Raw genomic sequence first — 16,462 nt, forward strand, 5'->3', positions numbered from 1 at the left:
AGATTTTGCTACTGTATTATCATCATGAGTACTTTTGAATATCTGGATTTCAGACAGTCACAATTACAAGTTTTGCCAGCATGCACTTGGATTTTCCCACTGTTAAAGGTGGCATTTTTTTTATTTAGCTGCTAAAGGGCCAAGTAGAGCCCTTTAGAGGAGTTGGCTTGACTTTGTTTGATGTACTGTTACTTGTATCTCTACAAATGTATCCATGAATGATTGGAATAGAAAATATTTTTATTTTACACTTTTACTGAGTGAATCGAGTTTTTGTTTTAAAAGTGAGTCTTAAGGGTAGTAGAGACTAGAAGCCCTACACGTGGCCTGTTAGAGTATTAAAAGTGAGGGTTTTCCTCTCTTATTATTTACCAAACAAGCAACGAGAAAAAAGGAAAAAACAAAAACAGGAAAAAAAACAAAAACAACCCAGAAAGGAGGCAAGAGAAATACAAAAGTGAGTTTTAAAAGTTTAAATGTGACACGCTAGCTGTGAGAACATGCAGGTACAGTCAGGCCTGTATGTTGTTACAGAGTGATGCAACATTTGTTGCTTTAGCTATTTGCCAAAAACGCTGTATTGATGTGCACTCTTTTTCAAAAGGCCAAAAGTTATTGTACTGTTGATTCAAAGCTGTTCCACAGACAGGAGTAGACTGTCCCCTGATTACATAGGTTAGGCTGCTGAAAGGGCTGTTGTATTTGGAGTTGTTTCTGGGATCAACATCAAGTTGTCAGTGCAAGTGAAATATAGCCATCACTATGCTACAATAGCCTATTACTCACAGGCCAACAGGTACACCTGTTCGACTGCTCAACATAAATATCTAAATCACCAATCACAGGCAGTAACTTTGCCAGTGTATTTAGGCATGCCAACGTGGTTGAGACAATCTGCTGATGTTCAAACTAATTATCAGAAGAAAAGTGATTAAAGTGACTTGAAACATGGTGTGGTTCTCAGTGCCAGACAGGCTGATCCGAGTATTTTCAAAATCTGCTCATTTATTGGGACTTTCTCACACAAGCATCTCTCAGGTTTACAGTGAATAGGACATAAAAGGGGAAGAAGAGTCAGTTCTCTTGGCAAAAATGCTGTGTTGATGCAAGAGGTCAGACTACTTTGAGCTGATTGCAGATGTGCTACAGCAGCAGAAGCCCACACCAGCTAAGAACACAAATCTGACGTTACATTTCACATGGACTCGCCAAAATTGGACTGAAGTTTGGAAAAATGTTGCCTGATCTGATGAGTTGATTTCTGCTGTGACGATCTGTTGGAAGGGTCCGAGTTTAGTGTAACCAACATGAATTCATCCTGCCTTGTAACAGCGGTTCAGGGTAGGGGTGTAACAATGTGGGCATCTTAGTACCAACTGAGCATCATTTAAATGCCACAGCCCACCTTACTATTATTGCAGACCTTGTGCATCTCTTTATGAGCACAGTGTAGCCTTTTTCTGATGGCTGTTTCCAGCAGGATATTACACCGTGTCACAAAACTCAAAGCTTTAACTGGTTTCTTGAACATGAAAATGAGCTCACTGTAGGCAAATGGCCTCCATAGCAGTCAGATATCAATCCAGTAGAGCACCTTTGTGGTGTGATGGGACAGAGATTCACACCATTCAGAGATTCACCACTGACAAATTTGCAGCAGCAGTGTTGTCGTCATGTCAACATGGACCAAAATCTCTCAAGAAATGTTTCCAGCAGCTTGTTGAATCTTGTTGAAGAACCCAGTAATGAGTGATTACAAGATCATTTCCATGGAAAATAAAAAACCCTGATAGGAAGCCAAGTAAAGAACGGTGTCTACGAGGAAAGTGTATCATAAAGAGAGACTGCCATGAGTGGAAATCCACAGTGTTCGCCACAAGTTACAAACAAATCATCAGTCTGAGGATTAGAAAAGCCAGATTAAACTTGGCTAAAAAACAACAACTAAAGACGCCCAAACAGCTCTGAAACAGCACAAATGAAACTCAAATCAGCCTGTAAGGGAATGGACAGAGAAATGATGGCAGTGTGAGGAATGAGCATGATGGCTTCTAAAGGATTGGGTCCGTGGTGTTTATTGATGATCTGACAGAAGTTAGAAGCAGCCTGATCAGTTCTGAGCTGTCTGCTCAAATATAGACAAATTCAGCAAAGGTTATTGGGCAGTAGTTTGCAGAAAAGATGGACAGTGACTTAAAATATCATGAAAAAGGAACACAAGTATTTCTGCAATGAATCTCAGCCCAATCCAGCTGTAGTTCACTTGAAACTAAACGCTGAAACAAACAACTGAACACAGCTTCAGTAAAGGCTGCACACGTTCTTTGATGGTGGTCATAATTTCCAGACACTGCTGATTGAGGACTGTGGTAAATGTAATACGTTTTAGCCAAAGGCTATGTTTCCAATGCATCTCAGTTCCTTCATTGGAAAATCTATTACGTTCGCGTACAGAGCCAAAGTCACGTCACCCTCCATATACCATCAGACATAACTGTATGAAAAATGAACACAGTTGTATTCTCTCAGTTTGTGGCTGTACTACTTTACTATAAGATCTAATTAATTCAGAAGAACAGTCATGTACACTTGTTCCTAAGAAAATCATTGATGGGTCTTTAATAAACTGAGTTGTAGTATTATAGTGAAAGTCAACAAGTGACTATAGGATTTCTTCCATCATTGTGACAAAATGACCACGGAAAGAAACGGTTTTAATATGTCTGTAATTCTCAACTACTTCCCACTTACATTTTGACCTGTCATTATATTCTTATATACAGAATTTTAGGGTGTGCAGACATCGTGACTTACACATAAAAACAGGTTTCACAATAATGTAACACAACAATGGGTGTTTTGTTCGGTTGTCACCATAAATCACAACAGTACACCAGTGGGGCTTAGTGCACAATACTGTGACTTCAGTTCACTGAATTCAGCCTGTTTCATTTCATGTGCTTATTGTGGGACAGTGCCAAAGTCTATGTGACATATATCAGGTATATAGGGCTACTGTTTTTGCAGCTACTATTCAAAAGAAATGACTGGACTTTGTCTTTGTGTAGTGAAAGGACATCAAACAGTACTTCCAGAGTGTCACTGCCTGCAAGCAGACTAGAGACTTCAAACTGTCTTGGCATTACTATACTGCATGGATTATAATATTATGCAAACGCTGGAGCAAGAAATAGACATTATTTTACTTGTCATAAGGCTAATGCAGGTGCTTATTTTCCCTAGTCTATATTTACACAATGTAAAAAAAACCCCTAACATTCAAATCCAAAGCTTGTGGATGTCATTTTAAATCCAACCTGGGTATAAGATTAGTAACCATATCCATAGGCTTTAGTGTTTTAAATTTCTATTTCTTTAAATGCAGAATTGTGAAGACCTCAAAGTTCTCTCTAAATCCCAGAACAACTTTTCTTTTTTTTAGGAAAAATAATTTTCATAACAAATTTAAATAAACGTAATCCATACAGGAATCAGAGAGTTAAAACATTTTTTTCAAACCTTCTTCATCATCATCATCAACTTTATTTATAAAGCACTTTAAAACAACCACAGCTGACACAAAGTGCTGTACATTGGAACTGTAAAATAAAATTACATGAGATATAAATAAAAACCAAATAAAAGAAGAGTGAAATCATTAATTAAATAACTACTTCAATTAAAAGAGAAACTAAGTCTCACTGAGGTTAAAAGCCAAGGAATAAAAGTGGGTTTTAAGACGTGATTTAAAAGTGGACAGTGAAGGGGCCTCTCTAACATGCATGGGCAAATTATTCCATAATTTTGGAGCCACAATAGAGAAGGCCCTGTCCCCTCTGAGCTTCCTCCTGGATCTCGGTACCTCCAGGAGCAGCTGGTCAGCTGACCTGAGAGACCGACAGGGTATGTGGGGATGAAGAAGCTCAGAGAGGTAAGGCGGGGCAAGACTGTGAAGGCATTTAAAAACAAACATAAGAATTTTAAAATTAACTCTAAAAGACACAGGCAGCCAGTGCAGAGAGGCTAGCACGGGGGTTATATGCTCTCTTTTTCGAGTTCCTGTTAGGAGTCGTGCAGCCGCATTTTGAACCAGCTGCAGACGTGAGAGCAATGACTGACTGACCCCCACATAAAGTGAGTTACAGTAGTCCAGGCGGGAAGAAATAAAAGCATGGATCACTGTTTCAAGGTGCTGCCTCGAAAGAAAAGATTTTACTCTTGCCAGTCGCCTTAAATGATAAAAACTGGACTTCACCACTGCTCTGATTTGGTTGTCCAATTTAAAATCACTGTCCAACTTAAAACCAAGGTCAGTAACAACAGGTTTAAAATAGACTTCCAGGGATCCCAAATCTACAGAGGAGGACTCACAGGGACCACTGGGTCCAAACACCAACACTTCTGTTTTCTTTTCATTAAAATTTAAAAAGTTTAGAGCCAACCAAGCTTTAATGTCATCTAGACATGTCAAGAGAGGTTTTATGGAGATGCCATCCTTGTCTTTAGTGGCAAATAAATTTGGCAGTCATCGGCATAACAATGAAATGAGATCCCATGCCTTCTAAGGATAGAACCCAGAGGCAATAGATACAGTAAAAAGAGCAGTGGCCCTAAAATTGAGCCCTGTGGGACGCCGCATGACAGAGGAGCAGAAGACGATTCGTAACCGAGAAGGCTGACAGAGAAAGTTCTATTTGACAAATAAGACCTAAACCAATTAAGTGCAGTGCCACCAATAAATAATTCTTAGGTAAAGATGTCTTTCAGGGGGTGCATTTGGGGAGTTGCAGCATAAAACTGCATTTTTTCTTAGTATAGAACTGCTGCATGCAGTGAGGAATTCCAGAGTGGCAGAGAAGTATGTAGGGCTGGTGCAGGGCATGTATGAGGACAGTAAGACGGTTGTGAGATGTGCAGTAGGACAGATGGGTTCAAGGTGGGGAGGTGAGATTAAATCAATTATCAGCTCTGACCCCTACTTGTTTGTGCTGAAGACAGATGCAGTCAGGCAGGAGTCTGCACGGACTATGATTTTCACAGAGAATACAAATCCATAGTGAGAGTAGAAGGTGGGTGGAGGAGAGCCTGAAGAGGTGCAGGTTTGTACTGGAGAGGAGAAGAATGAACGTAAGTCAAAGCAATGCACGTGTTTATACCTGCCTCCCACTCATGCAGAGAAGAGGTGAAGAACAGAGTGCATGCAGGTTAAGGAGTGGGCTAGATCATATAGACCGGTGATTTCGTGAAACTCTGCTTCTTAATTCAGATAAAACTGAGGTTATTGTACTCGGCCCTGAAAATCTTAGAAATATGGTATCTAACCAGATTCTTACTCTGGATGGCATTACCTTGGCCTCCAGTAACACTGTGAGGAACCTTGGAGTCATTTTTGACCAGGACATGTCCTTCAACGCACATATTAAACAAATATGTAAGACTGCTTTCTTCCATTTGTGCAACATCTCTAAAGATTAGAAATATCCTGTCTCAGAGTGACGCTGAAAAACTAGTTCATGCATTTATTACTTCCAGGCTGGACTACTGTAATTCATTATTATCAGGATGTCCAAAAAACTCGCTGAAAAGCCTTCAGCTATCCAAAATGCTGCAGCAAGAGTCCTGACAGGGACTAGAAAGAGAGAGCAGTATTCTTTTCTTCTCCCCCCCCCGCCCCCCCCCCCCCCATGTTAGTCTGGGCTTCCCTTCATTGGCTTCCTGTTAAATCCAGAATTGATTAAAATCCTGCTCCTCACATACAAGGTCTTAAATAATCAGGCCCCATCTTATCTTAATGACCTTGTAGTACCATATCACCCTATTAGAGCACTTCGCTCTCGCTCTGCAGGCCTACTTGTTGTTCCTAGAGTATTTAAAAGTAGAATGGGAGGCAGAGCCTTCAGTTTTCAGGCCCCTCTTCTGTGGAACCAGCTTCCAGTTTGGATTCGGGAGACAGACACTATCTCTACTTTTAAGATTAGGCTTAAAACTTTCCTTTTTGCTAAAGCATATAGTTAGGGCTGGACCAGGTGACCCTGAATCCTCCCTTAGTTATGCTGCAATAGATGTAGGCTGCCGGGGGATTCCCATGATGCATTGAGTTTTTCCTTTCCAGTCACCTTTCTCACTCACTATGTGTTAACAGACCTCTCTGCATTGAATCATATCTGTTATTAACCTCTGTCTCTCTTCCACAGCATGTCTTTATCCTGTCTTCCTTCTCTCACCCCAACCGGGCAGCAGATGGCCCCGCTCCTCCCTGAGCCTGGTTCTGCCGGAGGTTTCTTCCTGTTAAAAGGGAGTTTTTCCTTCCCACTGTCGCCAAAGTGCTTGCTCATAGGGGGTCATATGATTGTTGGGTTTTTCTCTGTACTATGAAGCGCCTTGAGGTGACTTTTGTTGTGATTTGGCGCTATATAAATAAAATTGAATTGAAAATTGAATTATGGTTTGGAGAAGGTGGCACCGACTTAAAGACAGGAGAGTGAGCTGTAGGTGTTAAGACTTTCATTGAGAGTGACCAGAATGCACAGGATTAGAATTTAGTACATCAGAGGCACAGCTTAGGTTGGAGACAAAGTTAGAGAGGAAAAACTGAGGCAGTTTGGACATGTGCAGAGGAGAGATAGTGGATACACTGTACAAAGGATGCTGAAGATGGAGCTGCCAGGCAGGAGGAAAAGAGGAAGACCACAGAGAAGATTATGTAGTGGAGGAGAACTTGCAGAGGGCTGGTATGAGGATGCTAGAGATGGAGTGAGATGAGTGAGATGGAAGAAGGGGAGCAGCCGAAAGAAGATGATGAAGAAGTTAACGGTTAACACCCTGTCCTGAATGATGATCAGCTTCGCCTAAAAAGGTAGCCTCTTTCATTAGTGCAACTTTAAGCGAGGTCATTGGTTGAAGTGTTGGGTGGGTGTGTGCAACATCGTGTATCTATGACCAATAGAATCTTCTTAAACTCGGGTTCGCTGGATTTCGACGGAGCTTTGTTCTTTGATTGGCAGCTCTCCAACAGCCTATGTACGATGGGAGGAGTTGACCCCTCCCCGCATTTTTCGATTTGCCCGCCGCCCTTGTGCGTACGATCACGTGCTTGCAACGGGACAGCAGCAGAGGCGCGAACCCGGAAGAAGACAGACACCTCTGGTAGCAGCGGAGCTATCTGCTCCATGTGTACGCTGTCGCGAGGGTGAAGAGTCCGCGAGATCAAGCTGAGGATACGCTGTAGCGTTTTCTGTCTGAAGTCCGCACCTTGGAGTACACACGTTGTTAACGGCAGGGACTGACACGGACATGGCGACTTCCAGCTCCTGTGTGGTGGTAAGTTCTTCCCAAGTGAAATAAGAGACAGAAGGTGGTTGGAGGTTACCTCTGCATGCAGCCAAACACGCTGTGTGTGGACGGGCTGTTAGCCGCAGTTATTAGATGATAGCTACCTGTGTGGACTGAGTACACTTCACCACTGACACATCGGTAACTTTTTGTTGTATTTTACTTTATTTATTTTGCATGGATATTGTATTCAACACAGCTTGGCCTGTGACGCTCTATAGACACGCGCTCCACATATGCCTTACGTACGTGACGCAAGCGGTGGACCCACTAACGTGTGGGTGTATGCGTCTGTCAGCAGAACCATTATACAAAATAACAAAGTGCTCGAAACGAACGAGGGGGTAAAGAAGGGGGCGTGTTAGAGCACTCGCCCTTTAAGTGTGGCTCCTAAGTAACGGTGCACGGCACTGTGTTTATGTTGGTGTAGAATAGAATAGAATAGAATTCAACTTTATTGTCATTGCACATGTCACAGGTACAGGGCAACGAAATGCAGTTTTCATCCATCCAGAAGTGCTTTAGCCATGATATAGATATATTACAATATATATATTAGCAATAATATAGATATGTAAGTATATTACAGAAATGGGTCTATTGTGGTATTTCTGTAATATACGAATATGTTGGGGCGGCTTTAGACCTCTGTATAAATCTTGCTTCCACACTTGTATGAGAATGTGGTGTCTTTAAACGAGTGTGCGTGCAGTTTGGTATCGGTCCGACACCAAGTAAATACAGGGCCAGTACACATACCGATACTTTTCACTCGTAAAGGCAGCTGATGGAGAGGAGAGTAGTGGAGATGTCATCATTAATTTGACAATTCTAAATACATTTTAATGACAACCAAATCACTGTGATTTTTACCTTCCATCATAAGTAATCAACGTCATAAGTAGTTCTGTTGTTTAAATGTATTATAGGCTATAAATAAATATTTTATACCCATTTCCAAATAAACAATGAATTTAGCACAAGTCAAAGTATAGATCCTTTTGTGCTAGTATTGAGCCCATACCAATACTAGTATTGCTACTGATATTTGGCTCGATTTGCCCACTTCAGTCTGAAATATAAAGTAGCTAACTGTAGAAGAGCTGCTTGGTGGTGTACAGTGATTGCATTGTGGAAAATTAAATTGGCCCAGCAATGAAATAAATTCGATTTCACCACCAGTATGTGTGACATTACATCAAATATGTTGGTGTGGATGTCTGCGCTGCAGAGCTGATGTCACAGATGGAAAAAGTTCTCTTCTGCTTCTGGAAAAAGTAGTCCCAAGCTGTACTGAATTTTAAGCTTTTTTAAGATTAAAGAAAAGACACACAGATGGACTGAAATAGCCGTTAACAAAAGATAAGTAACATTTACTTTTTCTTACATCATTCTGAGTCAAAATACAAGGTCCTACCTCACTGGATCTGTTGGTGTGTGTTTTGTGTTGTGCACTGTACTACAGGCTACCCTGGCCCCTACACTAGGATCAGTAAATAGATAACCGGTGTGCTGTTTTTCAGGCTGTTGCCAGCATTTTAAGCCCAGTGTACTTGTGATCCTTTCTGGGAAACAGATTTCCCAAAACATTTGCAGACACAGATAATAAAGCAAAGTGTCCATTTGGCTAAAATGTATCTTTTTACTGTGCTGTTGTCTTAATCACATTGAAAGAAAAATTGGCAAGTTGTCAAACATAGACCAATATGCAAGCACAAAGGTCATCATTCCTTTGACCACAGTCTGGATCACTGGATTTGTTTTTCTGCGTTTTGATAAATGTTGATGCTTTATAACAGCAGTTATATGAGACGTAGCTTAAGTTTAAAATATTAGGTAAATGTATGTGAAAGAAGTTTGTTTCTTTTCACTGTTATCTGCTCCTTGTCCTCTATAGATAAAGGATGTTGCACCAGCAGAGTGACATTTTGCTAGTTGTATTACCTTTGTTCCTGACCAGGGCTAGTCTGTAAGCACATTTCCAAATCATTGTGTGTTTACAGGGGTACGTATTTATTAAGGTGTTTCTATGACTGTTTTAGAATATCTGATAATACTATTTGTTGCACATAATTGTGCTGTCTGCTGTCATTTTCTGAATTATTTTTGGGCTTTAAATGTATATGGGTTTTAAAATAGCTGCCATTTCTAATCAAGAGGGAAATTATGGTTGACTAGGAGACTCCTACTGAAGGCTAGAGTACTTTTAGAGTACTGGTTTCAAGCCTGCTGCTGACTTATTTCCTGCATTTCATCCCCATTCCTCTCTCCATACTTTCCTGTCTCTTCTCTGCACCGCCCAGTCCAATAAAGGGTAAAATGCCCACAAATAAAGCAAATACAACTATGTTTTCTTGATTTGTTTTTCCTTGTTCCATTGTTTTTGTTTGGTATGATAGATTTCTGAGTTTTTGAATATAAATACGAAGCAGAAAATGAACAGAATACGTCTTTAAAACAAACAGCAAGTCTGTGAGTAACAGTGGAACATACTCTTTCTAATCATGTGACTGTGATGACATCTGCTTTGTATCAGCCTTTATCAAGAGTTCACAAACTGACCCACATGTCAGCAGGACTAAAGGGAAAGGCTTTATTTCAGTGTAGCTGCATGTGGCACGAGAATGGGAACAGTGTTATCCAGAGTTTTGGTGCGTTCATTCCTGTATTTGATTCAAATTCTGCACCGTCCCTTTCTCAGTTTTTCTCATCCTTCCCACGACTCCTCGAACTCTGTGCTGCAGCTGTCACATGATGCCAGTCATGTTGTTTGGTTTCCTGTGGTCTGCTGTTTGACCTGCAGCATAAAATGTAATTTTACAAATTACCAAGTACCTCCTTAGGAAGAGGCATACACTTCTGGAAGGAGATCAGATGGCAGTATCTTGCTGGACAAAATGTTTGTGAGGAGACCTTCAGCAGCAACAAAGGAATGATTCATTGACGCTTTAATGATGTCCAAATTGGAAAACTTCCTCTTTCTGAGAATCCAGGGTTTTTTTTCTTGACACGGCTCAGTGTGGCCCTAGGTGGTAAAATGAGGCAGATAAACTAGTGTGGCAGCAAAATTCGTGGGAAAGTAGACTTCCATTAACCTGATCTCTTTCACCTTGGTTGCCCTGTGTCAGGGGAGCCCCCCCCCCCTGCTCCTTGTTTGGTAATCCCCCCCTGAGATTTTTCTTTCAATTCTTTTGTGCTAATGTTTTTTCTTATTATTATTATTATTTTCAGATCAGTGATGAGGAGCAGGGTTATGACTTGGACCTTTTCTGCATACCAAAGCATTATGCTGCTGACCTGGAGAGGGTCTATATCCCACATGGACTCATTTTGGACAGGTGGGTGGTCCCATTCATACAGCTATGACTTGCCAGAGATTTCCTGCAAGTGGTGGATGAAAGTGCTCTGTTAAACCTGGATTCACTGATTAATGCAGACAAACTTACAGCAATCAGAAATCTTTCAGAAACATTTGCTTGCTGACACAAACTGAAAAGAAATGACAACTTCTGCTGACTGTTGCAGAACACTGAGGTCACTATCCTCTATTTCTTGCTCCCCAAACCGTGTGATATCAGGACTGAGAGGCTGGCCAGAGAGATCATGAAGGAAATGGGTGGACACCACATCGTGGCTCTCTGTGTGCTGAAAGGGGGCTACAAGTTTTTCGCAGACCTGCTCGACTACATCAAGGCTCTGAACAGGAACAGCGACCGCTCCATCCCAATGACGGTCGACTTCATACGCCTCAAGAGCTACTATGTAATTGATCTGTCTTATAGTTTTTCTTTAAATCACCAAAGCCTCTTGGAACTTTTTCTTAGAGTATACACTTAAAAAAAAGTGGAAATAAACTAAAAAGTTTGGCTGATGATTAAAAGTTGCTTAAATTATAAAAGTAAAATGCAAAACAGCACAGTAGGGAAAGGATTCGGCAAATAAATGATGGTCTTATGAGGCCATGCTGGTGTCTTTCAGTCAGCCCACTGGGGATGCCTGGAAATATAAAGCCTGAACATCAATTAAATTATTAAAATAAAATAAATAAAAAAATATGAAGTCTGTCTAGAGCAATGAAGAAACTGCATGAATGCAAAACAACCCATAAATGTTGTTTCTAATCATTTTCAGCCTCAGACTTCATGGTTTGACTTTCTGTCTTTGACCTTCTTGTTGCATCAGTCCATTTGTTTATGCACAGCTCTCTTAGGCTCCTGCCACAGCATTGCAGTCAGGTTGAGGTCTGCACTTTGACTGAGCCGTTGATTTTTCTTTTTCAGCCATTCTGTTGTAGTTTTGCTGCTGTGCTTGGAATCATTGTCCCATTGCATCATGCAAGCTTTAGCTGTCATACAGTTGGGCTCATATTTGACTCCAGAATACTTTGGAGTAGGGCTGTTCGATATAACGATATATATCGGATGACAATATAAAAATCTCTATCGTTTCATTTTACGCTATCGTTTGTTTCGTGGTGTCGCAAAATAAACTGTTTACGGCAATATTTTTTCATCGTTTTGATGGTCACTGTAGTGGCTATATTAATTTCTTAAAGTTCTCTACTTTCTCTTATATTTTATATAACCACACTACGGACAGACAAGCGCCTGTTTTTATGCGTTGTGGTTAGCAACAACGACGGTAACACCATCGCGTGTCCCTTGTTTATGTTCCACATAAACCTTTCACAATAAAGCTCAAGATCCTGTTGAGACTTTTCAAAATAAACTGAATCACGTGAAAGAGCAGATTATTTACGGATGAGAAGTAAAAAAGAGCCGCCAGATGCTAAAAAATAAACCTTAGACTCAAACGTTAGAACAGGCTTTTGTCTGGTCTTTTCCACGACTCTGTGCCGCCCTGTGAAAGACTCTTTCTTGCCAGTCTGAAGGTTTCCTTTGTTCTTTTCCTATTTTTGTCTGCACAGAATGACCAGTCGACGGGTGAAATCAAAGTAATCGGTGGAGACGACCTGTCTACTCTGACAGGCAAGGTAAAGACAGCTAGCTAAAACTCTACTGACATGATTAAAAATATTAAAGGCTGGTTTTTACCCCCTTGTTTTTTCTCCAATCTAAAGTTGCTAGGAGTCAGGATGAGCAGATATTTGAAAGAAATATATCCACATTTAAGCAAAGCTATTGTTTTCATGTAATCATTTCCCAAATATCTTACATTAATTTAAAACAGGCCTGTTTATGTGGTTGTAAGTAAAACAGCTCCCACATAGTTACAGCCTTTTGCACTGTTGCAAGCATTCCCTGTGTAACCAGGAGACCACAGCTCTCCTACTCAGCTCAGTTGCATTTTAAGATGACTTGTTTTTCACTTGATTAATGGCTTTTTCTTTTTTCTTGCACACAGAATGTCTTGATTGTGGAGGTACGTACTGTTTTTCATCTGTATTAAAGTTGGCAGCTGTTATTTCCAGTAGTGCTTATCTGTGCTCCTCTTTTGTGCTTCTAGGATATTATTGACACAGGGAAGACGATGAAGACGCTACTGCAGCTCCTCAAACAGTACAATCCTAAAATGGTCAAAGTAGCGAGGTAATTCATGGCTTCACTGAACTGCTGGAGTTTTACTGGAAAGCTGCTTCAGACTGGTATGTTTCAGGCTGAGGGGTTTTAAGCAGCTAGAGCAGATTTTTATCGTCATTTTGGTTTGTGTCTTCAGTTTGCTGGTGAAGAGAACACCAAGAAGTGTTGGCTACCGACCAGATTGTGAGTTGATTATTTGTAACTTGTGAATTCCTAACAGACTTTGGTTGGAGTTCAGCTCATAAAACAGTTTGTTAAACTGCAACAATGAAGATGTAAGAAAAGCTTCACGTGTTCTTTTTCTTTTTCTCCCAGATGTAGGGTTTGAGGTCCCTGACAAATTTGTGGTGGGTTATGCACTAGACTACAACGAGTACTTTAGAGATCTAAACGTAAGTATTTGAAAGAGATAAACAGTATCGTGTAAAAGTCTTGAGCCCTCTAATATTTCATTTCTTTTGCTTGCAAGCCTTTTAGACTTTATTGTAAGTTTTTAAAATGGTCTTGGGCCATAGTTCTCCAGGTTTTCTGAAGGTCTCTCAAAGACTTTCTTTAGACATTGGCTTCTTTTTCACTCATTTTCATTCCAGAGGTTGTCTTTAGACACTTTGTTACTAGCAGCCTGTCTCAAAAGGTATTCATTAACAGTTTGACCCAGTTTAACCAGCCATTTAACACTAACCTATGAATAAATCAAGCATAAAAACGCACCCAACTCAAGGGATGAACTGGTGCTGACTCTTCACATTGCAGGCGACTTGGCAAAGAACTGATTTTAAATGATATCTTTATGGGAACCTGTCGCAGAAACACCTGACACATTTTACCTTACCAAACAAAACGGGAACAAAACAAATATCAGTTTTGTTCTTATATCAGTTTCAAGTCTTCGTCTTTTCCACTTGTCTTTATAATTTTCTTCATAACTGCCTCGGCCCTGTGCTCATACTGAGGCCGCTGGCTTGTGGCTGGCTCTGAGTTCTGGATGGTTTGAGCTTTAGGCACTTTGACTTTGTCAGATTCTTTAAAATGTCCAGGTTCAGCTGGGTGATTTTAAGTGTATTATTGGATTTGTTATGAATTCTATTGATGCTTTTGTTTCAATTGATCTCACAGTGAAGAGCTTAAGCAACATATTAGCATGTGGCAGTAAGATTTTGCACAACTATTTCCCAGCACCACTGTGTGCGTGTGTGTTGTACATACACGAAACAGATCATCTGGTAGTCAGAGCTGACCGGCCTGTCAGGGTCAAGAACTGATTCCATTTCCCAGGCAGTTCATCCATCCATCCATTCGCTTCCACTTATCCTTTTCAGGGTCGCCGGGGGTGTTGGAGCCTATCCCAGCTGTCATAGGGCGAGAGGCAGGGTACACCCTGGGCAGGTCGCCAGTCTGTTGCAGGGCTAACACACAGGGACAGACAACCATTAGCGCTCACATTCACACCTGTGGGCAATTTAGACTAATCAATTAACCGATCCCCACAAACTGCATGTCTTTGGACGGTGGGAGGAAGCCGGAGTGCCCGGAGGGAACCCACGCAAACACGGGGAGAACAAACTCCACACAGAAAGACCCCGGCCTGATGGTGGAATTGAACTCAGGACCTTCTTGCTGTGCGGCAACAGTGCTAACCACCGTGCTGCCCAGTTCCCAGGCAGTTGATCTGTATATTGAAAAGGTCGCCCCGTGGCTCAGGGGGATGGGAACCTGTAACCGGAAGGTCAACGGTTCGATCCCCGGGCTCTCTGTCCTGGTCGTTGTGTCCTTGGGCAAGACACTTTACCCTACCGCCTACTGGTGATGGCCAGAGGGGCCGATGGCGCGATATGGCAGCCTCGCTTCTGTCAGTCTGCCCCAGGGCAGCTGTGGCTACAACTGTAGCTGCCTCTACTAGTGTGTGAATGTGAGAGTGAATGAAGTGGAACTGTAAAGCGCTTTGGGTGCCTTGAAAAGCGCTATATAAATGCAATCCATGGCTCAGGGGGATGGGAAACTAATGGACATTATTATGAACCTAGAAAAGTCAGATTTTGATCCAGTATACAATACCAAGAATGGCTTAACTTTTCAGCATAAGAATTCAGGCTGTGTGGAAGAACAAACGTGGTCATAACAAATATTGACTTTCAAGTTTGTTGCATTTGTACAAACTCTGTTTTTGCTCTCTGTAGTTCCATTTCTGTTTTCGTTTCTGTCAATCGCTACAGCCGTTTCCTAATTTCCTAGCAAAATATAAGAAGTGGATCAAGACTTTTTCCTAGTACTGTAACTCATATTTTAAAACTATTTTTCTCTTTATACATCTCTGACAGAATTAAGTGTGTTTTTTCTTTTCTGTTCCAGCATATCTGCGTCATTAGTGAAACAGGGAAGGAGAAGTACAAAGCATGAAGAGCACCTCGTAACAGTTTTCAACATTTGGTTATTTCATTTCCATTTAGCATTGATGTTATATTTCATTGCTTTGTATTTTGTCATGAGAATATAATCGGCTTACTCAGGGTCCCTGAGGATACACCCAACGTGATAATCCCGTGTTTGAATCACCACGCATGGACACGCAAAGGTTTCAATTTTTTGCATTCGATTGCTTGAGAAAGAATCACGTCTGGGTTTAATAGAATGGATCCCAGCTTCACCTTGAATTAGAATATTGCTTTTATGGTCCCCACTTTTATTCCTTTTTTATTTTTTAATTGAGAGCATTTTAGGGAAATGCTGCTAGCTTCAAGTGCAGTCGCGTAATTGTTGTGCTGCCATAAGATTTACAACCTCCTCTTTCATATTTTGTATTTTGTGTAAAATGATTATTGTTGTTATTATTATTATTAATATTATTTTGTGTTTGTGTAATTCTACCTGAAACTATTAAAATGTGCTTGTTTGTTTTTTTTTTGTTTGTTTTTTTGTTTGTTTTTTTTATGGGACACCTTAAGAGGAAGTTAAATTTTATTGAAGTGTGTGTGTATATTTTGGAAGAATACTTCACTTTTCTACGGTACTGTTTTGTAACGCTGAAGAAACATTAGGTAGAAAAGTAAATTGCTGCTGTCCCTGATTAAATTATGTAGACATTGGTAAACCTGAGAAGAAATTTATGAAAATGAATGAAATCAAAGCTTTAGAGACATGCACTTCCTTTGTGTAACATAAAAGGTGATCCTTTTAACGCTGCAGATATTCAATCACAAACTGTTAATGGTTAAGAATCGTTCATTTGAATATTTGAAATTCCTAATCTGTATCTACATATGTTTTATTCACACATAATTTAATTAAAGGCCCCTTTTTAAAAAATATCCTTTTTGTTTGCAGTTTCGCTAAATTAAATGTTCTGTAATCGTCAGTGTTGCAGCACCAGCCATTAAAATTTTCCACACCAAACCTGAAAGAAAGTTTTTCATTTTACTATTACAGCAAGTTATTGATATATTGAAACACGAAGTGCCAAAAAATATAAATAGTGACAGAGACAGAATGATGCTGCCAAGATTTGGTCTTCCATCTTTGCTCATTAAGATCATGAACATTTGAGCTCCTGTTGTCTGATCTTCATTTGGAAATTGAAGCTAACATTGGGGGAT

At 40.6% G+C, this 16,462-nt stretch overlaps 1 protein-coding gene across 1 annotated transcript; it reads left to right on the forward strand.

The window, feature by feature from the left end:
- The first annotated feature begins 7,088 nt into the window (after positions 1-7,088).
- hprt1 (hypoxanthine phosphoribosyltransferase 1) lies at positions 7,089-16,269 on the forward strand. Its single transcript, XM_005916590.3, has 9 exons — positions 7,089-7,320; positions 10,564-10,670; positions 10,911-11,094; positions 12,260-12,325; positions 12,697-12,714; positions 12,799-12,881; positions 13,009-13,055; positions 13,188-13,264; positions 15,222-16,269. Exons 1-9 carry the CDS (start codon positions 7,294-7,296, stop codon positions 15,267-15,269), a joined length of 657 nt encoding a protein of 218 aa, XP_005916652.1. The 5' UTR covers positions 7,089-7,293; the 3' UTR covers positions 15,270-16,269.
- The last annotated feature ends 193 nt before the right edge of the window (positions 16,270-16,462 follow it).

Source organism: Haplochromis burtoni, unplaced genomic scaffold (genome assembly GCF_018398535.1).
Source record: "Haplochromis burtoni strain Fernald_Lab_line unplaced genomic scaffold, NCSU_Asbu1 Contig_19, whole genome shotgun sequence".
Taxonomy (NCBI): domain Eukaryota; kingdom Metazoa; phylum Chordata; class Actinopteri; order Cichliformes; family Cichlidae; genus Haplochromis; species Haplochromis burtoni.

Bases quoted from the DNA above. Each gene is read 5' to 3' on its own strand.
- hprt1 (XM_005916590.3), top strand. From the start codon at position 7,294: ATGGCGACTTCCAGCTCCTGTGTGGTG. The intron at 7,321-10,563 runs GTAAGTTCTTCC...TATTATTTTCAG, and splicing joins CTTCCAGCTCCTGTGTGGTG to ATCAGTGATGAGGAGCAGGG. The intron at 13,265-15,221 runs GTAAGTATTTGA...TTTCTGTTCCAG, and splicing joins AGTACTTTAGAGATCTAAAC to CATATCTGCGTCATTAGTGA.